The sequence below is a fragment of the Schistocerca americana genome, chromosome 3, assembly GCF_021461395.2.
Source record: "Schistocerca americana isolate TAMUIC-IGC-003095 chromosome 3, iqSchAmer2.1, whole genome shotgun sequence".
NCBI classification, from domain to species: Eukaryota; Metazoa; Arthropoda; class Insecta; order Orthoptera; family Acrididae; genus Schistocerca; species Schistocerca americana.
In genome coordinates, this window is record NC_060121.1 from 233,014,078 (window position 1) to 233,041,756 (window position 27,679).

At 40.3% G+C, this 27,679-nt stretch overlaps 1 protein-coding gene across 1 annotated transcript in view; it reads left to right on the forward strand.

Moving 5' to 3' along the window:
- Positions 1-18,531: 18,531 nt before the first annotated feature.
- Positions 18,532-27,679, forward strand: part of LOC124607156 (superoxide dismutase [Cu-Zn]-like) — a 56,698-nt gene continuing 47,550 nt past the window's right edge. Inside the window, exons 1-2 of the mRNA XM_047139370.1 lie at positions 18,532-18,600; positions 18,686-18,782. Coding sequence (XP_046995326.1) covers positions 18,532-18,600; positions 18,686-18,782 — 166 coding nt within the window. The remainder of the gene's footprint in view (positions 18,601-18,685; positions 18,783-27,679) is intronic.

The window sequence follows — 27,679 nt, forward strand, 5'->3', positions numbered from 1 at the left end:
CTGGGACAAAGCTTCAGAAACACTTGGCACAAGTTGTTAAGGGGGTTAATCAGCTCGACGAAGCGTGTATGGAACATTACATTACATACACTGCAAATAAAGACCTCTCAAGTCGTCACATTGCAGATAGGATTTTAACTGATTAGGCTAAAGCGATATGGAGAAGAAAGGATATTGGTATGGGTCAACGCATCGCAACATTTCGAGTTGATAAAATCATGAGTGGAAAAATTAAGTTGGGTTTAGGAGTGATGAATTTCAAGCGAGTTATGAATGCTGCATGTTGTGCACTAAACAAGAAGAGGGATAAGGGCGGGAAGCAGAGCTGTTTGAAGAACTGTACCCTGACAGCTTGTATGCAGCTAAAAACGCATTGAAGCAGAAAGGTGCAGGAAAAAGAAGAAGAAGAGGATCGGTTAAAGCACCTCGAATTCTACCAATACCCAAGACATCTGGCGGTTTTCTACCGATTCTCATCCTGGCCCTCTCCGCACTGTCGATGGTAGGGTGGCTCAGTGGTGGTGATGCAGCTATTGCTAGAATGGTCAAGAACGCCCAAAACTCCCAAGCACAGTTAGAAGAGGAAAGAAGTCATAACCTCATGATGGAAGCTGCAGCCATTGGAAAAGGACTGTACTTGAAACTGTACAGGAATGGGCTTGATCTACTCATAAATAAAAAAGAAGCCATTTAGCGGTTGTACCATATCGACCACTCACAAATACTGATTCTTTAGTTTGTTAGACTCAAACTGAACATTCCCAGAGTCCATGGTATGTTTATGCGGGATACATTACCAAAGACTATGTGGAAAACTGGTGAATGTGGTAATGTGAATTTAGATGTTGCTGGAGGCTCGGGCAGGAAAAATGCGGGTACCATCTACTATTTCGACTCATTTGGTGACCTGCAACCGCCAGAAGAACTACATCGATACTTTACCCACAGAAGATGTGTGTTCTATAATTATCGGCGCTATCAGGACTTTGATATATACCTCTGTGGTCATCTATACATCATGTTTCTGTTGACATTTACAAAGAAGCATGATGCTATATAAGGAGGAGCTTTAAACATTCCTTCATCAGTTGAGGTTCAGCTCCAGTGTCGTACACTTTGACGTTAAAAGAATGCTCATCTATATTGCAGGCAAATTACTTCCCACCAATTGATTAGGCCATTGGTGAATGGAGTATTGCATTGATTGGACTGGAGACGTACAACTGCATCCCAAATATCATTGAGACTAACAACAAACTGCATCTGGATATTAACGGTGAAAAAGACATTGTGGAAATAGAACGGGGTGCATACGATATTGCTAATTTAAACAAAGTGTTTAAATAGTCTGGAAAAGGTATTGAGCTATGTGCAACCATCAATACACTTAAATCTGAAATAAGGACAATAATGCAACGACTGACTTTAACCAGAAAGGTTCAATAGGGCGCCTACTGGGTTTCACAAAGAGCAGGTTTTGAAGAAGGAGCCAAGTAAATTTTACAAGTCAGATCAGACTGTGGACATACTTCCCATCAGCACAATCCGAGTCGAGTGTAACATTGCAAGGAATTCCTATTTCATTCCGATTCATACTATATACGGATTCTTCCCCTCAGTTGCAATGGGGTATAAGTGCGTGCAATCCACAGCACGTCACTTCGCTACTGAACAGCGAAATGATAACATGTGCGAGCTATGTGTTTCTTAAATCAGTTGGCTTGAAACCTCACAATGACGTCCTCACTCAATATAACCAGTCCAGCAGAGTATGATGAGAGAATAATACTTCAGGAATAGTTCTCGCATAAACCTTAAACTTCAACCACATTTAACAAGAACGATGAAATTAAGATTGTCGTCCAGCACCAAGACGCACTAACACTTCCATGCAAGAGTTTCATTCAGAAAAGCGACGCTAGCGATACAGTAGCAGCCAAGCTTTCACATAACACTTTAGTATTCCTGTCCCAAGAAATACGCTATGAACTCAATCGATCTGAGTGGCTTTGAGGACATGAGACAGATTATTATGAATGCTAAACAGGAACTCATTCTGGTATGGAGTGCGACGGTTAATAACTCATACATTCAAGGAGCTCAAAAAGAGAATGTGATCACAATCAGCAAGATAATATGGAAAATGCCTCACATCAGTGTATCAAACGAGGACATTTGAAGCTTTTAAAAGTCCTGAATTCTGGTATATTTCTATCACCGACATTTCGCTCTTGGGAGGTTTTCGAGTACCCAGTGTTACCGACTGTGAACAGACAAACATAGGCTATTAAAACCTCTTCGCAGCTAGAGACACCTAGATTCATCATACTTGCGTTTCAGACTGATAGAAGAGGTAATATAGACAATGATTCCACCGTGTTTGACAACTGCAAGTTAACTAATGCCAAAGTCTACCTGAATTCAGAATTCTAACCATATGACAATTTACACCTGCAGTGGAATGAAAATATTTACAGTCTAGCATGTGGCATGTATGCAAGGTTTCGTGCTTCTTATGATGAAAGTGCTGAAGAAGAAGGAGGAGAGTGTCTAAGCAGTCCACAGAAGTTCAAGGACCTATCACCGATCATCGTAATAGACTGCTCGAAACAGAACGAGACAATTAAGTCTGTGCCCATAAATATGCGAATTGAATTTGGAACCTAGACAAATTTCCCAGAACACACTGCCACGTATGCTCTAGTTCTACATGACAATGTGATCAACTACTGCCCCTCACCGGTGTTGTGCAATGAGCTGTATAAGTGAACAGGTGCTGCGCCATTTCACAATGGCATCTCAAGATGTGAACATCATTGCAGATGATTGTGAGCGTAGACAGCTCATATTTAAAGATTTTGTGTTTGTAGCATACACAGAAGATGCAGGAATAATAGACATTCTCAGCATACATTGTACCACCGAGGTCTTTCAAGTATGTGAAGTGTGCTACGACACAGAAGAGTGCAAAGTGGTTAACACATTTCTATCATGGAATTCACTGGAATGATCCTGGCATGCCCTATAAGGATATGGTGACAGTGCTTGAATTATTCAACCACACAGAAACCATCATCTATGTGAAGGGGAAGGAGAAGATCTCATGAATGCGTCGAATCTTTAAGTTTGCTCCTATTCAAGATTTGGAATTCTATGGGTGTTCTTCTCTCCATCGACTCAAGAACATGTATGAGAATAGTGTTCCCATGTCTGATTATGAAAATGTAAAATTACTTTTAAGTTGGATGAGGAATAAATGAATTTTTACCTCACAACCTCTGTGTTCTTTTTTTTCCAATCCTGTTCCCACATTTGCAGTGTACAATGTTAACCACATGCTATGTCTGTGGTTTTCTTTGAGCACAGGAGATATAATTTTAGACATGTCTGGGTAAGATGGCCGCTAGTGTAAATATTCGTTGTGCGTCTCCGAGAAAAAGTGTGAATTTTGCCGTGAAAAAGAAAAATTGTGACAGTTGTAAGGATTAAATTACAAAGCTCAGCGAACAGGTGTCTAGTTTACAATTTATTGTCAGTTCCTTGAAGATGGATATCAAGAAACTTAAAGAAGAAAAAAGTGAACGGAACATGAAATACTCGCGCCATGAAAGTACGAATATGTCGGAGAATTGGACGGAAGTGAAGTACAAAAGACGCAAACAGATAATGCAAGATACAGAAAACGGCGAAAGAAACATAAATGTAGTGAACAAAAATTACTTTCAAGCTCTTTCGACTACGGATTGTGACAGTGAAGTTAACAGTGCGAGTGTACCATGTGGAAAACCAAACGACTTTGTGAATAAGGTAAAACATGGAATATTTCAGCTGCAGTTAAGTAAAAGATCATATGCGAAAGTGCTCACGAAAAATCTTCCACCGCTGAGCTGCTCTACTGAGACAATATCGACATGTGTTAGCAAAAAAGACATTATAAATAGAGCCAAACAAGACTTCGCTTACTGCAAAGGTAGGCAGAAAACAGGTAATCTCGGAACAGCAAGTACCGGTAAAATTGAACTGTATGCCGACAGCCAACGACGAAATATAGCCACTGAATTTCGGCGTGCAAGTAGTCAGAATTTTAATTTTAACTGTACAATAAAACCAGGAGCAAAATTCAGTGCTGCTACGTCAATGAGTCAAGAAAAAATTTCCTCATTGAGGAAAAAGGACTTTTCCATCTTCCTGGCGGTATCAAATGATATAGCTAGGAACGAAAAAAACGATCTCTTAATCTCGCTAAAAAGAAAACTGTATAAGCTGAGAGGAACAAACGTTATTGTTTTTTCAGTGCCACACCGTTATGACTTGATAGAATGGTTCTGTGTAAATAAAGAAATTGAAACTGCAAATAAAGAGATGCAAAATACTTGCAAGTGGTTTGAAAATGTAACATTTGTGAACATCACCAATTTAGGGAAAAGATTTCACACAACACATGGTTCTCATCTAAATGAACTTGGAAAAAACGTAATGGTAACAAAAATTTTAGAACTTGTAAATAAAATCTCAAATGTGCAGTGTGATGATAGAAAAGTCATACCTCTCATGGACAGGAAGTGTGTGTTACCTGTAGACTCCAATGTGAAATCTGCTGTCAGTGAAGCCACACCTCTCCAAGAAAAATGTGAAATTTTATGAATGCAAGTGAACACTCCAAATGTTAATAATTCACAGAAAGGCACAGCAGTTGTGGAACAACAAACACCAGAAATAAGTGAAACAGCAGCAGCACCATCATTATCAGCAGAAGCAGCAACAGCAGCAGCAGTAGCAGAACCAACAACGATTAGAGCAGCAACACAGCAATGCTTAAGGAGGAGTTAAAGGAAAAATACGTCAGACCACTCCATGTTAACAGTAGAGTTAAGACATTTTATAAAAAGGGATGAGAGTAAGGCTGCACAAAAGTTAACAAAATCTAATACCTTAATATTAACAAAACACAATCTCATAAAATAAACACACCAGCTGAGCATAACAAATTGGGACAAATTATTTCAAAACTGTGATTCCAGTGCCCAAACAGTTTATGAAACATTCCACAATTACTTAACAGGTATTTTAAATCCCATCTTGTTCAAAAGAAATACCATAAAACAAGAAAGGGTAAATTTTGGTACACCAAAGAACTGGAGAATCTAAAAACTAAGCTACTGCTGTTGAAGCGCCTTGCCAAAGTAAACAATTATAATGAAATTAAGGATCTCGAAAAAATCACTAAGAAACTGTATAAGAAAGAGTTGCAATTGGCGAAACAAGGATACAACACAAATTTCATAAAAAAAGTGAAAATCAATCCAAAACAGCCTGGTCAGTAATTAATACTGTTAAAAGTGAAGTCAGAAACTTCGACAAGACAGTCCCAGTACCAGCAGATACATTCAATAAATATTTTGTAAGCTGTGCTGATGATATCAAAAAGCTGATCAGTAAACCCACTGTAACATGTACAGATTATCTTAAGAGAGCAAACCTAAATCATAATAGGGCCAGATCATCATTGAAACACTTCCAAGAGATTCGCCAACATGAAGTTCTTAAAATAGTCAAAGAAATGAAAAATTCATACAGTACAGATTTTTTAAATATGTCAAACAATCTATTGAAAGAAATCATACATTACATTGCAGCACCATTAACATATTCTATAAACCTGTGTCTCATAGAAGGGTTTTTTCCTGATCCTCTCAAACTATCCAAGGTAACTCCAGTCTTTAAGAAGGGTGTCAAGTCAGATCCTGCAAACTACAGACCAATTTCACTAATTCCAGTACTAGGAAAAGTCTTTGAAGGCATAATATATCAACAGATGTATGAGTACCTAGAACTTTTATTTATTTATTTATTTATTCATGCGTGGAACAGTATATATTGTATGGATGTCATCAGATTACAACACATGAGCACACATTTACATTTACAATTAAACAGGTTTCTCATATTTTGTGTAGTTTTTATAACTAGTCATACACATATTTATAATTACATAATATTTTGGTGATAATGTCATATGTTGCTAATAATCTACATCTATGTTAAATATTGTTTTACAGTGTAACAACTTTTACTTACTAAAAAGGTTTTAAGCTTTTGTCTGAAAGTGAGGGGCTCATTTATTTCTTTAATTTCTTGTGGTAATTTGTTGTACAGTTTTATCCCATTGTAAAATATACTTTTTTGGGTCTTTGCCTTGTTCTTTCTATCTAGATGGAGGTGGTGACAAGCTCTTGTTTCATGGTCATGTATTAGGCTGTTTGTGTTGTACATGTTGCGATTTTTCTTAATGAACATTATGTTCTGAAAGATATACTCACAAGAAACAATTAGAATTCCTAGCTTTCTAAATAATTCTAGACAGTGGACCCTGTTGTTGCTGTTTGTTATTATCCTTATGGCTCTTTTTTGTACTTTGAACACGGTTTGTATGTTACTGGCACTTGTTCCCCAAAACATGATCCCATAGCTGAGGACTGAGTGTAGATATCCGTAATAGGTTATTTTAAGACAGGTATTATTGCATACCGGAGCAAGGATTCTAAGAGAATAGCATGCTGTGGATAATTTCTTTGCCAAAATGTTGACATGGTTTGTCCATTTCAGTTGGCTGTCTACATTCATTCCTAAGAATTTGGTACTTGTTACACATTCTAATTCATTATTATTAACTTTTATTCTAGTGGCATTGTGTTTTTCGTTCAATTGGAAGTTAATATAGTTAGTTTTCTTTACATTTAGGGTTACTTTATTTTTTAATGACCATTTGTGGACATCATTGAGAGCCTCGTTTGCTCTTTCTGACAGTTGTGTTGGATTTTCACCTGTTATTACTATGTTGCTGTCATCAGCAAAAAGTATTTTTTCGCCATGTCTGATACTTTGTGGGAAGTCGTTAATGTATATAAGAAACAATATTGGGCCTAATACACTTCCCTGTGGGACGCCTATATTCACATTTTCTGGGTCAGACAGGTGTTTTATAAGGGAATTGTTTGAAACTTGTGATATCTCAACTCATTGACCTCTGTTATCCAAGTATGATTTGAACCACTTCTTTGTCACACCTCTTATTCCTATTTGCCCTAATTTATGAAGTAAGATTTTGTGGTCAACTGTATCAAAGGCCTTGGACAAGTCTAAAAAGATACCACTTACATTTTCACCTTTGTCCAGTGCTTCTAAAATTACTTTAGTGAACTGTGCTATAGCATATTGTATGCCTTTTCCGGACCTAAAACCAAATTGGTCATTAGAAAGAAGATTATATTTATTCAGGTAATTTAGCCGTCTCTTTTTGACTAGTATTTCTATTATTTTAGAAATGATAGACAGTATAGAGATCGGCCTGTAGTTCTCTACATTTTCCACATCTCCGTTTTTAAGGATAGGTATAACTTTTGCTTGTTTTAGGTACTCCGGAAAGTATCCAGATTCGAAAGATTCATTAATTATGTCTGTTAATGGGCCCTTTATGGAGTCTATACAATCTTTAATTACGCAGACTGGGATTTCATCAAGTCCTACTGAAGTTTTATTTTTTAGTTGGTGTACTACTAGTGCCACTTCCCTTTCTGTAGTTGGCAAGAGCACCATTGAGTTTGTTGGCTGGTTCTGAGTAGGTAAATCATATGTATCTGGAAATTTCTGCTGTAATTTTTTTGCAATACTACTGAAATATGAGTTTACAAAATCAGCTAATTTTTTAGGGTTACCTACTGGTACATCTTTGTTTTTAATAAGTGAATTGAGGTCCTTTTGAACAGAGTTAGATGTTTCCTGTTTGACGATGTTCCAGGCTGCTTTGCTCTTGTTTTCAGCTTCAAGTAATATTTTTTTTGCGGCTAGCAACACCTTTCTGGAAATTTTCCTGTACTTTTTGGAGGATTGCAGAACTTCTGGGTTAGATTGATTATTTTTTATGGAGTTGAGATATCTAAGAGTTTCTGAGGATTTTTTGATACCTGTAGTCACCCACTGATTTCTCTTTGTAGTTTTAATTTGATAAAGAGTTTTGGGAAACATCTCTTCAAATCTGAGTTTAAAAATTGACATGAACTTGATAAATTTCTGATTTGCATTGGTTTCTGCCTAGACTTCCCTCCAATCTTCATATTCTAGCTGGGATTTAAACTGATGCAGGGCTGATTTGGAAAACATTCTTTTGTATGTACAAAGTTTAGGAGGAGTTTCTTCATGAATGTTAGTTTTTAAGATCTGGCAGAGGTGGTCTGCTAGGCCCAGGTTTTGGACAACAATATGACATTTTTTACTATCAATATCTGTAGCTACATGATCTATAGATGAGGAGGATTCTTTCGTTATTCTAGTTGGACAATTAACAAGGGAGGATATTCCATAACAGCTTAGAATATTCACATATATGTTGCTAGCCTTATCAGGCTTCATTATATTAATGTTTAAGTCACCACAGATAATTACATTTGCTTTTGGTCCAGAAACCTTGTCTAAGCTTTGATTCAGTTTTGAGAAGAATATATCAATGTCTCCACTGAGAGAGCGGTACACACAAAATATGACTAATTTTTTTGCTATGCCAGGTCCTATTATTTCAACAGCGGAAAGTTCGAAATGTTTGTACTCACCTAGATCTAAAAGATCATATCTTACTTCAAAAGACATACCTTTTTTTACATAGATACATGAACCTCCACCATTCATTGAGATTCTGCTATAGTAACCTGCAAGGTCAAATGAGGCTAATGCAATGTGTTCAATTTGCTTCCCTTTGCACCAGTGTTCAGCGATACACAAAATTTGGCTATCAAATTTTTCCAATTCTACTTCTAGCTGTTGTGCTTTGTTCTTTACGGCTTGAATGTTTTGGTGAAACACTGTTAAACATTTGTTTTCACTTATCTTGGTGGCGCCTTTCCCTTTAGACCTGATGCTAAAAAATCCTTTAGATGAGCTGGTGGCATGGTTATTCTTCTGTTGATGACAGTGGAGGTAAGTCTGTTGCCGGTTTGACTTGGAAGTTGGTGTATCTGAAGGTATCTGCCTTATGTTAGTCTTGTAACTGAGGCCGGGTACCAAAAATCCTGCAGAGTTGAAAGTTTCCTGGTTCTTGTGCTTCTTCTGTTTGCTTCTGTTACTGCTGATGATGGTGAAGCTGGTGAAAAGTCTTTCACTGTTGAAGACTGAGGAGCAGCCAATACTGATGAAAGGTCATTGGCTGTTGGCGCATCAGGCGTTTTTTTTCTTGTTAATGATGCAGTTGCGTAGTATGTAGCTGCTTCTGCTGAAGCTGCTTTGGAAACTTCTGTCCTAGTTGAATCATTTATCTCAGCTGTTTTTGAAGAAAGTGGAAATTCTAGTGCTGGACCTGTTGTCAGTGATTCAGTTTCATTTTCTTGTTGGAAATTTTCAGTTGCTGTGTTTGGTGGTGGAAGTGGTGTGGTCGTGCTATTCTTGTCCTTAACTGCCTTCACTGTATTAAGGATTTCTCGACTAATGAATGATTTTCCGAGTTTATTTCTGTGAAGCCCATGCCTTGTAAAATGACTTCTCTCTGCGGATGGTACGTCCACATATGTGGCATTTGGGAGGCTTCAGCAGATTTTCTCAAATTTCCTATTAGTAACTGTGATTTCTTTGTTGACACAGGATTCTTCTATAAGATCATGTCTTTGTGGGATACTGGCAATGAAGAAGTTAACATCTTCTGTAATGTACTTCTTAGAGCTCTTGTGGCGCGTTTGCCCTCGTTCCTATAAACATCATTAGCACCTCCTATTATTAGACAGTTGCTTCCCAGCTTCAAAGAATGTTCACAGTCTTTTAAAACTTCGCGCAAAGGGGCACCCGGTTTCGTTATTCCACTAACCTCGAATATAGTTTGCATGTTACACAAAATGTCGGCTAAGCCCTTTCCATGAGTCTCTGAAAGTATGAAAATATCTTCTTTTTTCTTCTTACCTGTATTGGTAGATATCTTGTTTGCACGATAAGTATTTTCCATGTATTTTCTGGTATTTCCTTTCTTGTTATTACAGGACTTCGTAGGCCTACTGAAATGATTTGTGGTCGCTGCATTTGATGAAAGTACTTCCTTTCTTTGGCTCTTTTCATATATTTTATAATCATCACACGTTAAAAATTCAAACTTATTTGCTTGTGGGAGACGAAAGTTGTTTTCGTTACGATTATCACGACAAAACTTTTTAGGCCTAGTTACCGTTTTGTTCGTTTACAACCGTTTCACTACCCTTTGAATGGTCTATCACTTCTTCCAGCTTCTGTACACTATCTATCACTGATTCAAGCTTCTCTACATATAGTTTAGCTAACATAAGATCATATTTTAATGAAGAAGTCGTGCATTCTTCTTCGCATTCCGTTTGTAAACACACGATATGACGATAGTTACAGTGCCCATTTCCACAGTCACAGGTCATGTTTTTTTCCTCTAAGACATTTAAACATTGACGATGGATCCATTTCTGTGACCACGAACATAATTTAACACCATATTTCACCTTCTTACTGCATTTTACACACACTAAATGGTATGTTTAGTGCATCACAGTTTGGTTACAGAAAAGGAAGGTCAGCTATACATGCCATAGAACTCTTAGTCAGAGACATTCTAGCAGCATTTGAGGACCATGCGCACACACAGGTAACCATATATTATCTGAGCAAAGCTTTTGACTGTGTTGACCACTCACTTCTGCTCTCTAAACTTGAGTGCTATGGAATATGTCATAAAAGTTTAAAACTCATCAAATCATACCTCAATAAAAGGAAACAGGTGGTGAGTTCAGGAAGTCATCTGTCAAACATACTCAAGGTTCAACACGGAGTGCCACAGGGATCTAAATTGGGACCACTTCTTTTTCATGTACACATAAATGACTTACCAGGAAATATAGATGTAAAGACATATATGTATGCAGATGACACAACTTTTTTATCTGTAAACCATGTACTTGATAACCCTGTAAGTGATATGAAATTGGCAAAAGAAAATGCAAATTAAGGTTTAATGCCAATGGTCTGCTATTAAATGAGGAAAAGACCCAGAATATGTAGTTCAGTCTATCAAAGACTACAAAAATATAAAAACAAAAGGGAAAGCTTTTAGGTATTGTACTTGACAACAGTCTAACATGGAACTCTCATGTTGATCACATAGTGGTTAGGTTGTCAAGAGTTATGTATTTGTTGAAGAGACTGATGTATTGTGTGACATTTGAGTATGTAAGGACAGCGTACTTTGCCTTTTTTCAATCTGTTTTAAGCTATGGGTTAATACTCTGGGGAAACAGCAGAAAAATAAATGAAATTATGGTGATCCAGAAGAAAGCAATCAGAGTAATGGCTAAGGTAGATAATAGAACACATTGTAAACGATTGTTCATTAAATATAGAATTTTAACAGTTATTAATTTGTATATTCTTGACAGTGTTAACTACATACTTGCTGAACTGCCTAATTTAAGTGTAACAAATGAAAGGCATGACTACTACACAAGAACCTGTACTTCTCTGCTGTTGCCACAAAATAGATTAGCTAAAACTAACAACAGTCATAAGTATATGGCAATTAAAATATATAACAAATTGTCTAAAAATGGGTCAATCAAGCCTGACAAATTATTTAAAGACAATGTTCATAACTTCTTGTTAACTCATCCATTCTATTCATTAGAAGAATTTTTAGAAATGCCCAATATCAACTTAAATATGTAAAAATTTATTTTGTAAAATTAATAGGTTAAGTGAACGGACGAAGTCTATTGCACGTAATAATGCTGAATGTCCAATAAAGAATCTGAATCTGAATCTATATATTTTTGGAAGTGGACACCGTCATGTGCCTCCTGCTCCCACCCATAGTATATATATAAAATCCATGTGTGTCTTGTCAGTAGAATAGCTTTTTTCACTTGCCACTAGCCATCCAAGTCAGAATAGGTTTTAAGTGTATATATACACTCCTGGAAATTGAAATAAGAACACCGTGAATTCATTGTCCCAGGAAGGGGAAACTTTATTGACACATTCCTGGGGTCAGATACATCACATGATCACACTGACAGAACCACAGGCACATAGACACAGGCAACAGAGCATGCACAATGTCGGCACTAGTACAGTGTATATCCACCTTTCGCAGCAATGCAGGCTGCTATTCTCCCATGGAGACGATCGTAGAGATGCTGGATGTAGTCCTGTGGAACGGCTTGCCATGCCATTTCCACCTGGCGCCTCAGTTGGACCAGCGTTCATGCTGGACGTGCAGACCGCGTGAGACGATGCTTCATCCAGTCCCAAACATGCTCAATGGGGGACAGATCCGGAGATCTTGCTGGCCAGGGTAGTTGACTTACACCTTCTAGAGCACGTTGGGTGGCACGGGATACATGCGGACGTGCATTGTCCTGTTGGAACAGCAAGTTCCCTTGCCGGTCTAGGAATGGTAGAACGATGGGTTCGATGACGGTTTGGATGTACCGTGCACTATTCAGTGTCCCCTCGACGATCACCAGTGGTGTGCGGCCAGTGTAGGAGATCGCTCCCCACACCATGATGCCGGGTGTTGGCCCTGTGTGCCTCGGTCGTATGCAGTCCTGATTGTGGCGCTCACCTGCACGGCGCCAAACACGCATACGACCATCATTGGCACCAAGGCAGAAGCGACTCTCATCGCTGAAGACGACACGTCTCCATTCGTCCCTCCATTCACGCCTGTCGCAACACCACTGGAGGCGGGCTGTACGATGTTGGGGCGTGAGCGGAAGACGGCCTAACGGTGTGCGGGACCGTAGCCCAGCTTCATGGAGACGGTTGCGAATGGTCCTCGCCGATACCCCAGGAGCAACAGTGTCCCTAATTTGCTGGGAAGTGGCGGTGCGGTCCCCTACGGCACTGCGTAGGATCCTACGGTCTTGGCGTGCATCCGTGCGTCGCTGCGGTCCGGTCCCAGGTCGACGGGCACGTGCACCTTCCGCCGACCACTGGCGACAACATCGATGTACTGTGGAGACCTCACGCCCCACGTGTTGAGCAATTCGGCGGTACGTCCACCCGGCCTCCCGCATGCCCACTATTAGCCCTCGCTCAAAGTCCGTCAACTGCACATACGGTTCACGTCCACGCTGTCGCGGCATGCTACCAGTGTTAAAGACTGCGATGGAGCTCCGTATGCCACGGCAAACTGGCTGACACTGACGGCGGCGGTGCACAAATGCTGCGCAGCTAGCGCCATTCGACGGCCAACACCGCGGTTCCTGGTGTGTCCGCTGTGCCGCGCGTGTGATCATTGCTTGTACAGCCCTCTCGCAGTGTCCGGAGCAAGTATGGTGGGTCTGACACACCGGTGTCAATGTGTTCTTTTTTCCATTTCCAGGAGTGTATTTTCGACATTAATATATGCCTGCTTATTAGCTATATCTTTAGCAAGCTTTATATAGCTTGAACCTCCATTTGCCAGATGATCAACATGTGTATGGATGTGCAGGTGTAGTATTTGGCTGAGTGCATTAGCTGATCCTCTGACTTCCATCTCAGTAAACCAGGCCAGTATAGCACTCAAGGTGGATTTACGAAACCGTTTGGTGATTGACGTGCTCCACATTATCATGCCATTTTGCCCCCAAAGATAATGAAGTGTTGTCTGTTCAACACCAGACTCAAGTTTTGGGGTGGGGGGGGGGGGGGGGGTGCGATAATTCGATTCAAAGCACTGCACTGCATTTATTTAATGGAGGAATACTGTGGATCATTAACTACCTTGTGGAGTTCCGCTTCCGTGACAGGAAGACATGCCCTTCGAAAACCAACAGGGTCACGGTACACTCCCGCCGGGTTCTCGATCCTCATGAACGAGATTCGCTCCTCAAAAGCATCTGCAAAAACTGAGTATTCTAACTGTGGTATGGTATCACTGACCTGATGTCGTACACAAAAAGGACGAGAGAGCCACAGGATCATCTACGTTAGTATTAATACTATTCTGAATCCACCCCATTGATGATGGTGGTGTTGGGGAGGGGCAAGTCGGTATGCCCCAAGGCACATATACCTTGCGTTTACGCCGATTCTGACGAGGCTCGTACGATGATGATGATGATGATGATGATGATGATGATGAAGGAGGAGGATGTTGTGGTGCTACCGGGTCAGAGCGATGAGAACAGCCAGGCTGCGGCGATGGTTCCCGATGCTGCTGTAGGCCCAACCCAGTAACTTGAGAGGGGGTGGTTCGTTGCTCAGCCCACGGACCCCAGAGTGGCGGTGCCAGGGAGGCGGCGGTGGAGGCGGCGGCGGCGGAGGCGGCGGCTTCCCACACTACAAGTAGTGGCACCCTTATAGACAAGACGTGCCTTACCAAGCGCCACTTTGGTGAGGAAGAAGGTTTAGCTGCCAGCGGTATGCGTGCTACAGTGTGTTGAGGTTGCTAAGATGGGACCGCTGTAGAAGAAGAGATAAAATAAATAATAGTTAAGTACATTGCTTACCGCTGCTGGTCCGGTGATGATCACAAGGTTATAAGCAGAGTGAGTAATTGCCTTTTTCGCTCTGGCTCCAAGGCAGTAACACTACATTGGGCGACACCACCACACCCACAAAAATTCATCATCATCATCATCAGCTAATAGGGCCAGATTAGAGCGCCTTTGTCTGACCCATTCAGGCATGTCATCCTCTTTGTCGGAGTCTGGCAATTGGTCTGTCTCGCCTACAACAACAACAAACAAGATATATAAACCGATTTGTTACAGGAAAAAACTTCCTATTCTACTGCTACTACCACTACTATTAGATGCACGTACAAATGTAATCTTTTTTTTTTTTCAACTATTAAGTATGCTGCTCGGACATCTGATTATTTGCTGGAATCTGTTCTTGCATCTGATGATGGAAAGCCTATCCAACAAATCGAACTCCTCCTCTAGAGCTGTTCCTGTAACAGGGCGAGAAATAATTTTATTTATTTTGAATGTCGAGTTAGTGGAAAGATCACACATGGACATTTTTATCTATACTTTTGTGAGTATTGTTGTTGGTTATCCACAGCTGGAGGCTGTTCCACGTAGCGTTGCTGTTGCTGCAGGGGATAGTTCTTTTCAGCCCCCAGCTCTGCCTCCAGTTCAGTTTCCATTTGCATCAAGTGAACTAGAGGGAAAAAAACAAGTATGAAATAAGAAAATTTTGAATCGCTACCATACAAGAACAAATTACAATGAAAATTATACGCACATGTCAATTCTGGCCATGACCCAACACAGGAGGCTGGACTTCGAGAGTCTGCAGCGGTCCAGCCTCCCCCTGTCTCTCCTCACACTCCAAGACAAAATCCTGGAGTTGTACTATAACAAAAATACGGGATTAATAAGGCGAATTTAACATACACACGAAAATTTACACTCAAAATAGAAATTATTTACCCACTTGGAAATCCTGTCTCCAGAACTCTAGGACTCTTGCTGCCACACTCTTGAGCATTGCTGCAGCTACCTCTCTTCATCTTGCGAAGAGAAATGAGCAAGTACACACAGAGATGACGGAACGCACAACACGGAGAACAGCAGTGGATAGAGGATGATGGAGGTTGGTTGTTGGTTTATATATAGACTGAAGCGACCAATGAGAGAGCTTCATTTGAACGTTCATCCAATAAGAAGCTTTTATTGGAACATCACTATTTCTGGAAGGGCTTGATGCAACCATCGTCTCTCTCTATCCAAGTAACAAGAATGCTTTTATGATTAACGGTGTTTTCACAAGCGTGCACATACATGGTGAAGGCTTTTAGCGGTGAGAAGTTTACCGTTTCTGAGATGTATGTTGAAAGCAGGATATTACAATTTCCGAGAAGGGTAACACAAGGTGCTTTGTTAGGACTGTCAAGAAGAGTGCAATCGGCGTTATTCTGGGCTATTTTTGTTAACAGGTCTTGTTAGGACCAGAATTTCCATGCAGAAAAGCTGAGACATCACGAAAGCTCTTACAAAAGCGGTTGTTAACTATTTCAGCAGTACTTTACAATTTCCGAGAGGTCGACTTGGCTCTTATTTACATATCCATATGAGGTCAGTATAAGATTGAGCCATGCTGGAACAATGCACCCTGTGCTATTCTGGGAAGCATTGGAACAAATTTTTATAGTGCAACCAGTTATGTCAGTATCCACAGGTAGAGAGGTACTGCACCAGCAATGGTAAATACATCTGCATGGCCCAGAGGGTGACTTGGCTCTTATTTACAGAGACATATGACATCAGTATAACACTCGAAGAACTCTAACTGTATGCCCGAAAATAGACTAGACTTTCACCTGCTGGCTGTAGCCGATACCGGCCTGACAGCAATGGCTCACGCCCCTGTGCTCGTCTGTCTGGCAGAGGTTCACTGTGGCATTGGCATGTGAGAGTGTTGGAGCCTCTGATACGTTGTGGCTGAGGATAGTCCGAAAGTGATTTTGTACGTGCACTGAGTGTTTGTGTACTGCATTATTTTCGACTGTTCAAGTGTTGTGAGCGTGTTGGCAGAGCGGTATATATGCATTCTTTCGGTGATTTACGAGTAGTTTGCAGGTCTGTGTGCTGTGTAGTGCATTATTTCGGTAATTTACAAAGTACATTGCAGGTCTGCGTGCTGTGTACGGTATTATTTCGGTAATTTACGAGTAGTTTTCAGGTTTGTAGGCTATGTGCCATGACCCCAAGCACGTCAGGGCGTGTGTTTTCTAACAGTATAATAAATAAACTACGTGAAATCTATCCCTAAATAAATTGTTCCAAAATAAATAAAATACACTCCTTTCTCTCTCCAGCAGCCCAGCACAGGCTGAGTCCTTTTCCTGCCATTTTTCCCCCCCAGACCGCCATCTTGGATTATGTCACAGGATGGATGACATTGCCTTCTCGTGGCAGTACTGTATACTAGATCAGTTGGACTCCGGACCTCATGGTGAACACACTGGATGGAGCTACTGCCCCAAATTGTTTAAATAGAGACTGAAAATAAAGATCTACATCTATCCTATCCAGCATAGTCTGAGTCCTTGTTTCGCCAGTTCCTAGGAAGAGGTGGCGGTCGGATGACTTTAGTTAGTGGAGTTAGCCCAAGTGACCTATTTTCCAGTCATTTTCTTAGGTTAGTGGAGGTAGCCATGGTGTGTTACATTGTCCTGCTGGAATTTGAGCTCCCCGCAATTTTCTGGGGGAGGGGAGGGGTTAGGTTAGTAGAGGTAGCCCAATTGACCTATTTTCCTGCCAAAATTTGAACTTCCCGCCATGACGTTATTGCGACGTTGCCATATCTATTGCCACCTTCTTGGATCCACTATCTTGAATAAATTTGTTAGCAGTGGAGAGTGACCTCTTCCCACTACTAGTACATCCCACAATGGACTTAAGTAGCGGCATTTGAATTATAACCACCTGTTACGAACTAATTACTTAAGTTCCATATTCAAATGTCTTGTCTCTTGTGAGCTACAGAAAAGCAATGATAGCTTAGCAGATAAGTTTGCATGTACAGTACACAAATATTCGATTCCTTGCAGCATTATCTGTCAGCAGTGTAATTTTCTGCGAACAATGAGTAGTCACTGTATATGCAATTCAGTAACATGTTAGCAGTGTTCAACTCAGGTCTACTTCTGTGTCACAGTTTTAATAAACTTCCTTGGGTTGCAGAATATGCTTTTGGTTTAGATTCTTTCAAAGTGAAATTGAGTACGTATCTATAGCCCAGTTTACACGACGACACTAGGTTGTAGGCAACTGCGCTACCGGCCACTGCGCATGCGCGCCACGCGTTTGCGCAACTCGTTGGTGAAACTAAACACTTTCGGCATGTTCCAACTTTGGCGACACTAGTTGCACAGTGGAGCTACCGAGCTGACGTCTTTTCTTCATCCAGTCACAAATCGAAACACGTTTCTTATTTTTTTTTCTTATGCAGCGATTCCACGCAACAAGCTTTAACTCCATCACAACTCGTGCGACATGCAGCTGCCTAAACTTTCTTTTCAGACACGACTCAGGGACAGACAAAACGACGAAACTGAAGTGTATACCGGTGTTGCCGTGTCTACAATCATATATGCAACCACTTGCGTGTAACTCATTCCACTCAACGAGTGGCGCAACCCAATGTCGTCGTGTATACTAGGCTTATCTGTAGAACGTTTATCACTCTTATAAAAGCTCAAACTTTAATGGGTTCATGAAAAAAAAAGTTTTGGGTTTCGTATCATAAGTTATAAGACTGTTAATTATCAGCTGAAACAAATTAAATATTTCTAACGTGAGTTTCAATCCTAATTTTCACTGTGCATATAATGGTTTGATGGACATAGACAGATCAGTTGTCGACTATTATCGTATACCTCCATGACTATTACAGAACATATGCTTTGGTCACTGGTGCTTCAAGTTTTTTATGTGAGTTCCATTGTTAAGACGAGAACCAGAGTGTGGCGTTTGTTACCGCGTAGAGTCGTTTGCGAACTTCGCCTACTACGTTTCTGCAACAGTATCGGATTACTACAATATGTCTCTAAAAGCAGTGTGTGTTATGATTGGTGAGGTGGTGAACGGATTAATCCGTTTTTATCAAGAGGTATCGCGGGAATAATTACAGCCCGGTACCGTCGTAATAATAATTTGACATAGTTTACTGTATGACGAATTTCGTTTGTTCACAGAAAGAAGGTGCGCCCGTTGAAATAACTGGTGAAATTAAAGGCTTGGACAAGGGAAAACATGGCTTTCATGTTCACGAGTTTGGCGATATTTCCGATGGTATGTTAAAATGATGTACGTAACGGTGATGTTCGTCCGTTTTGGGTCTAGTGCAGCAGGGGATACAACCCGTCGGCTTTGAAAAATGACGTCATTCCTTAGTCATAGATCTTAATGTCTTCACTTCGAGGCATAGATAATAAAGCAGTTCTTTGTTCTAATAAGCTTTTGCTGTTATGTTTCAATTTCGTTTTTTTACTGATTGCTTAATAAAGTAGGATCAGTTTATTCTATCTCGTGAGATTTTTTTTTTAAAAGCCAAAAAACACTTATCAGCTACTGAAGGCAGCTACAACACTAGAAGAATCGCTTCTCGGCTTTTGACAAGATATTGCTTAATAAAGTAGGATCAGTTTATTCTATCTCGTGAGATTTTTTTTTTAAAAAGCCAAAAAAAGACTATTGCTTAATAAAGTAGGATCAGTTTATTCTATCTCGTGAGATTTTTTTTAAAAGGCCAAAAAAACACTATTGCTTAATAAAGTAGGATCAGTTTATTCTATCTCGTGAGATTTTTTTTTTAAAAAGCCAAAAAACACTTATTAGGTACTGAAGGGAGCTGCTTAATAAAGTAGGATCAGTTTATTCTATCTCGTGAGATTTTTTTTTTAAAGTCAAAAAACACTTATTACGTACTGAAGGGAGCTAGAACATTAAGAACAATCGCTTCTCGGCTTTTGACAAGATATTGCTTAATAAAGTAGGATCAGTTTATTCTATCTCGTGAGATTTTTTTTTTTTTAAGTCAAAAAACACTTATGCTTTTGACAAGATCAATGTTTATCTCTCTCGCATTCCTTTGTTTCTCAACATTCTCCTCAACTCTTTCATCTCTGTAATACATGCTCTCTGGCGACTTGTGACGTCATTGTTCAAAGCCGACGGGTTGTATCCCCTGCTGCACTAGTCCCTCCGTTTTATTACATGTCTGTTGGGTTTCTGAAGTAATGTTCTTAAATACTAATAAATAAGTGGGTGCTGTAGATATGTCTGCCACTGCTAGTACTGTGTCAAAATACATTTTTATTTTATGCACAAAGTCGTGAAGTTATTCGGGGAGGGGGTATTATGACAGGATTAGTTTGACCAATTGGAAATCATTGTACTATGAATTTCTGTTGTGTGTAGAAGTTCTGCTGAGAAGTTCGTGAGAAACGGGACGAAACAACAGCAAACTTGTCAAGCATGGCCGATCAGGTATTTGGTAGGAGCGCGCATGAGCATCGGTGGCACAATTTTACTCTATTATTTGCGCTGAAGAAACTACTTGAGGCGTGATCGATTTTGTTTGTAATAAAAACGACATGTCATGTACGTTAACGGCAAACCTGACATACATACGTGATCGTGCAAGCATGCCAAACACCGTTAGCGCAGTTTTACACGAGAGTTCGAAGGGCACAAACCGTTTTAGGCTTGTTTGATTTTTAATTACCAAATCATGCTAACATACATGCTCCCGTGGAGCGTGTGTAGCAATCACGTGTGTGGTCTTTGTTGTGGCATCAATTCGAACGATCTGAAGCAAATCCGACACGATTTGCTAGAAGATTTGATCGAGCAGATCGAAGCTAGCTGCGCGCAAAGAGTTAATCAACAGCATGTCACTAACAAACAAAGAAGTTTGCTGCGTGCTATGTGCATCAAGGAAAGCCGGAGAGCTCTGCCCTAGATAAATTGTATACCTTTACGAAACAGATGTTTCAGTGACGGCCAACTACTGTAGCGAAAGGAAAGTATTGGAGACTGTGGCATTGGTATTTATAGACCCGTGGTCGTTACAAACAGAGATTAGGATATTCCTACTCTGTGACAATCTGAATTTGTAAAGCAAAAACTTATGAAACTTTTTAGTGCTGGTGCTCAAATTATACATGAGTTTTTATACATCTGGGTTTGTCAGAGTATTTTACATTTACTCACGCATACAGTACATACATTTACAAGTCTGTTTACATATCCAGGATGTATCATAATTAGCGGCGTAAATGCTTACTGTTGAAAGTACACAATACTAGGATCAAAAAAGTCTCAGTATACATGGGTTCTAAAACGCAAAAAAGTACCTGAAGAGCTGTGAGCATCTTCAACAATGTGAACAGATCTGTTCTACTTCAAACTCTTTGCTTTCAATATTTTGAGAGGTGGTAGTATTGACCAAAACAAGAAAAAAATGCCCAGTAAACATGGGCTCCAAGGTGCATGGGGTAAGATGTATGAATACTTGTTTACCTTTACTACAGCGAAACACATCTCTTGTACTGAAAAAGTGTGCATACTTCTATGGTATGCGTTTTAGAGCCCATGTTTACTATACAACAAGTTATTCTTGTATCAATCCATACCATCTACTCTCAAAACATGGAAAGCAAAGATCTTACAGAAGAAGAGATCCACTGTCCGAGGGGACCAGGATCCCTTATCTCAAATTAATGCAGTTATCCTTCTCCATTGTCCCTGCAAGTTTGTAACGTTATCACATAATCACCTTTGGTCCCCTCCCCCAAATCAACCAACCACCATAATATGTGCTCACATATTGTATTGTTTGAGACATTAAATTGCACACAATAAATTTAACTGCTAGATATAGGTCATTTGTTCTAGATGTAAGTCATTTGTTCACTATTTATGTTATTCAAATTACTTTGACGGAATTCTTAGTATACTTTTGTAACCTACTTAAATTGATCTAAAGGTAGCTTTATACTGTTGCAGTTTATTGTATATCTTTCAATCTTATATATTTGTGCATCCCTATGTGTGACTGGCAGCCATGAAAATGATATGTATAACTTACAATTGATTAGATGGGTAGATCACATAACTAATGAGGAAGTATTGAATAGGATTGGGGAGAAGAGAAGTTTGTGGCACAACTTGACCAGAAGAAGGGATCGGTTGGTAGGACATGTTCTGAGGCATCAAGGGATCACCAATTTAGTATTTGAGGGCAGTGTGGATTGTAAAAATCATAGGGGGAGACCAAGAGATGAATATACTAAGCAGATTCAGAAGGATGTAGGTTGCAGTAGGTACTGGGAGATGAAGAAGCTTGCACAGGATAGAGTAGCATGGAGAGCTGCATCAAACCAGTCTCAGGACTGAAGACCACAACAACAACAACTTACAATTATTTCTTGGCTTTGGAAATATGTATTTTATTTCAAGATAAATTTCTGTAAGGGGTCAAAGTTTCTGTAGGTCTTCATAACTGTAATGTTACTCTCTGTATGTTGTTTAGTGGTGCAGAATCTCTATTATGATTGTGTCTTGTGATATATGTTTCTTTGTCCATTGAGTCATTCCATGACAAATGATAATGGGCCTCCTGCTCCTTGAGCTTCAATTTTCCTGAAATTTGCTGTGGGTGGAGACCTATCATAAAAATAAATCTGAGCAAAATTTTAAATCATGAGCTTAAGTATAAGAGTAACAGTGGCCTTCTATATGAATGGGTTGCTGATGAATGTGCATTAAAATAAACACAACACAATGTCTGAAGCTCTTTTATTACAAGACAAAAGTAAGTAGGAAACTCTTTACTTTAAGCCCTGTACAACTGTTGGCCGTGAATCAGAAAAAAATGCAGTGTGACAATGTAAAGAATATCGTGAACGAACAAAATACATTAAAGTGACTCAAACCTCTTTGGGGTCAGGTATGTCAGAAAGAAAAAAATTCAAAGGGGCCTGACATATTTGTTAACAATATTTGGGACATGTTCAATTAGCATACGTTCCTGCATAGCTAGTTACTTTTCGTTATACTCAATCACAAACATGATGTCGAATTTAAAATTACAGTGAATGAGCCAAGTTCAAATGTAAGTATTGCAAAAGGGTCATTTCAGAAATCCTTTTCCTGGCACCATTGTAAAGAACAATTTTTCTGCACTAGCAACATCCTGTTGGATCTTAGAATCAGTTCAGCATAGGGACCAAATATGAGGTTGAAAGTCAACAAAAGTCATGTATAATATGTTAACGATTGCAACACTGTACAGGTTGCTGAACCCATAGCTTCAAGACAAGCAAGAATGACAACTGGTAGATTAATGCTGGCGTTCCAACTAGCTTAGCCATGAAAACGATGGAAATTTGATGACCCAAGCAGTTCAAAACCATTAATTTAGTCTGTTTTTGTCCCTTTCCTGGTAGTGACCTTGTATGGTTGAAAAGGCAAGATAGACATGACATTGTTATCAAACATTTGTGGTCCAGTTACATATAGATGATCATGTTTGCTGATTTCTTCATCTAAGTTTAAGTTCCAAAGCCTCCGTTGGGTTTCTTGTGTTGATTCCCAAACCATCTTTGTTGCTTTCTTCATTGAAATTCCAAGGCCTCAGCTGGATTTTTAGCTGTGGTTCCCAAGCACTGTTTGCTGGTTTGTTCATCAAGGTTCCAAAGACTCAATTGGATTTCTAGCCTTGGCTCCCAAGCCATATTTATTGGTTTCTTCTGGTTTCTTCATAGAGGTTCCAAAGCCTCAGTTAGGTTTCTTGTCATGGTTCCAAAGCTGATATGTGGGTCTCTTCATGCTGGTTTCCAAGCCAGTGCTATTTAAAATTACTGCTTCATGGAATTAAATTTTTCTTCAATACTGTTCAATATGGCTTCTCGAAAATTATACTGAAGTCCTGTTCTACTTGCTGAAGGTGCTGCAACATTCATGGTGATGTGCTGTTCAAAAATCCAACATTTATCTTCTCTTTCAGGCCAGTAGAATGAGCAAGCTGGCCCAAAAGGGTGCATGAACTTGACTAGGGCATCATGTTCTTCAGTATCAACTTCACATATGTTACCAATCCACCAGTGATTCTCGTAGGTACAGGCAGTGTATTGGCCAGGAATAAGGCTTAAAACTGACATGCCACATTGGTGACAGTTGACTAATAAGCAGAGGCCACAAAAGAAGTTGTATCATTTGAAACCTGGCAACTTAAATGTGGTTCAATTCAAATTGCAAGAATTGGCATTTTTTTGCAAATTCCAGCTAAAGTATGGCCAAATACAAACCGTTCTTCTTGTAGCTTTTTTTGTCTTCTGTTTCCTGGCATCAGTTTACCTATCATCACTATTGCTTGACCTGGCACTGTGCATTTAGCAAGCTTTAGCATCTTGCAATGTTAGCAGGTTGCACATGACTTTTGTTGATAATCAACCTTACCATCCATTCCTTCACTGAATTGACTCTTAAGATACAACAAGATGTTTCTAGTGGAGAAAAGTATGATCTTTCCAGTGATGCTGAAAAGAAGAACTTCTAATGCAACCATTTTGAAATATTTGCACCGGATCTTAGCTCATTTTCTGCAGTTTTATATTTGGCAATGGTGTTTCTGATTGAGTACAATCCACAATAAGTGCTTAGGCAGGAAGATGTACTGATACAGTCCTGCCCCAGGTGCTGTTAATGTATGTGCCAAGTTGTTGTTCTTTTGCATTTTCTCTTCCAGAGATATATTACTCCAGAGACAACCAAAAATATTTAATGTTTTTTCGGGTTCTTAAATTCATTTAGACTGGCTCACAAAGTGTTTTACACATTGCCACACTTTGTTCTTCTGATTCAGGGCAAAAAGTTGTATAGAATCTGAAAACAAAAGGTTCCTGGTTGCTGTTCCCCTAGTATTAACAAGGGTTCAAACATTGGCATTTTCTGACTTTCACCCCACCATTGTTAAAGAGCTTCTCAGTTATAGGGCCAGTGAGTTCAGATTTTGCATGAGTTCATTTCTGTGGTCTATCTGTACCCACAGTAAACTTAGACAAAATCAGAAATGGAAGAGCAGGAAACTTTTGAAAAATGTGAACACTTCAGATGGAATGACCCTATTCTTGTATAAGCTCACTGGATGATATATTGGTCACACCTATGATAATTGGTTTCAAATCCATAAGAAACTGCTGCAGTCAGTGAATGCAAGTCCACCTGACACAACTTCTGAGTGAATGTTGCGAAGGGTACTGCATGCAATGAATATCAGGTGGGTACTGTAGAGAGGCAACACCTTGATAAGAGTGGAGCAAATTGAACAATCCTCTGCCATGGTTTTGGAAGGCGCATAGTACATGATAGTGTGTACAGAAAGTATGAAACCTAGCCTAAAATAATAAATTGTTGTGTCTATGAATCTTGCGTACTAGGTTTGTTAGACAAACAATCAAACAACTCGTATTGATGAGTTTTATTACAACAAGACAATACAATACTTAACTTCGATAGGTGTGTCGCAAGCAAAGGGTGTCATACAAAGTAATCAGTCTTATTCAGAATAGACAACCACAAATCTGTGCTATGTAGAGAGTTCTAATGAAGTGGCTAATATTGAAGCTGCTATCGAAGTGGGCTGGTCACCAGCCAGGTGCGACACTTATGTCCTCTCTACCTAGGGGCTGCTGCTGTCGCATTGTCATTCTGCAGGGAGGTCGGTCGGTCAGTGAGTGATTGGCTGGCCCCTTCTCACAGCCATATCTTCTCTTTCGTTCCCGATTAGCATGCCGGCGCTGACTTTACACCATGACTTTCCTCTCCCCCCCCCCCCCTCCCCCCCGCGTCAAAGCAACAGACCATTGTCATATGTGGAGCACGACAACAGCTGGGGAGAGGCCGGAGTGTGGGTGCTCTGATGGACTGGAAGCTGTGGCTGCAGGGGACGTCAGACTTCAGGTCATATCCCACCATTCGGCCTTTGTTCTGGTGGAAACATGCCCTGGAAAATGCTCAGAAGTGTACGCGTCCACATCCTGAGGCCCATACCAAGACGTAGAAGGTGTTGGCCGCTGCGGCGTGGGCTGGTCCAGCTCCATCAGTAGGACGAAATGAGGGGGAGACTGTGAAGGCTCCGTCTCAATGGGGTCGTCCTGCAGTGTTGTGATGACACCCTCTGGCGGCTGCTATGGCTGCGCTGCCCTCGGAATATGTGAATCTGGGGGAAGAGATGCAGAAGAATAACCACCATTGCACATGACATTGGCGAATTTTATTGTGATGTTTGGTGCTGCAATCCGTCTATGCCTGAAATGAGATTCATCCATGTGCCAAGTCGACGAAGGATCGTGCCTCGCCTGCACTGTCAGCTGCTGCTAAAAACACTGAAAAACGCAATATCATGTGGCGGGAAGTGATACTTGTGGCCTTCCTTCAGTGCTGGATGCTGAGGAGGGTAGAGCAGTTGGAGCAGTGTCAGATGTCAGTGGCCGTGAAGAAATTCTGCTGGCGATGGTCCATCTCATGGATGTGGACGATAGGAGGTGAGAAACAGTTGTAATGCTTGATCCCTGGTGTGTCCGGTGTGAAGTTTGGCCATCTGCTGCTTGAAGGTTCCGAGAAAATACTCTGCTTCACCGTTTGACTGTGGATGGAGCGGTGCACTGGTTAGATGCTGTATGTCATTGCATTCACAGAATGTTTCAAATTCATTTGAGGTGAACTGAGGGCTGTTGTCCAACACTATGACTTCAGGGAAGCCTTCAAGGTAAAAAATAGAGGACAACATCTGAACTGTGCTACATGTCATAGAGTTCATGGGCACAGCAAAAGAAAACTTGCGATAAGAGTCCACCACAATGAACCATTGGCTGTTCCAAAAAGGTCCTGCAAAGTCTATGGGCACATGTTGCCACAGTGATCGCGACTTAGGCCAAGCAGAGAATTTTTGTGGTGGAGCAGACTGATTTTCCGCACATGTGTGCCACTGTGATGTCATCTGTTCTGTTTGGGTGTCCATACCCTACCAAGTACAGTGTTTACACACTTACTGTTTTGTAAGAACAATCCCCCAGTGTCCTTCGTGAAGTAACTGCAGCTCTTTCTTTTGCAAAGCTTTGGGAATCAACATACATAACTGTCCACTGTCATTTTGAACAAGAATCGCATCCTGCTGTGTAGCAAGGCTATGCTGACGTGTAAAGTATTGGCGCACGACAGAGTTCTGAGTGAGTGAGGCCAAGATGTGCAAATGTGTTTTAACAAAATGTTCAAATCCGAATCAGCTTCTATGGCTTGTGCAGTTTTCATGTAGTTCAGAGGAAAGGATTGAAGCAATTCATAATCATGGGCATTGATGTGACAACAAGATGTAGCAGAAGTGTCAAAGTCTGCATCAGGGTCAATTGGAATACATGAAAGTGCGTGCACATTACCATGTTGAGCTGTTGAATGATACACAATCTTGTGCTGGCACTGAGGCAACAACAAAACCCATCTTTGCAATTTTTGGACAGTTCGTACAGGAAATGGCTTCATCGGATGAAACAAGGACTGCAATGGCTTGTGATCTGTTATTAAGTAGTATTTTCTGTCATACAAATAGTGGTGGAATTTGGTGAAACTATACGCAATAACGGATGCCTCTTTCTCTGTTTGTGAATAGTTACACTGAGCTTTGGACAACACTTTTGATGCGAAAGCAATAGGCCTGTCTTTATCACCAATTCTGTGTGAAAGTACTGTACCGATTCTGTAAGAAGTAGCATCAACTTGCAACACAACTGATTTGTCAGGATCAAAGTGAACCAAGCATCATTCGCTGAGCAATGCATCTTCAAGTTTTTGAAAAGCTCCTTGGCACTCATCTGACCAAACAAAGGGGATGTTCTTGCAATGCAAGCAATGCAGTGGATCTGCGATTTGTGCAGCATTTGATATGAACCAAATATAATAGCTCATTTTTGCTAAGACTGAGTGCAATTCTGTGACATTGGGAGGAACTGGGAGATCACATATGGCTAACAAATGTGACTGAAGAGGATGTACACCTTGACTATTTATGACATGCCCAAGATACTGCAAACCAGGTTTTAAAAAAATCACACTTGCCCAATCTACACTTAAGTCCTGCATCAGATAACATAAAACAAAGTATGCACACTTGCAATGTGTTCTTCAGG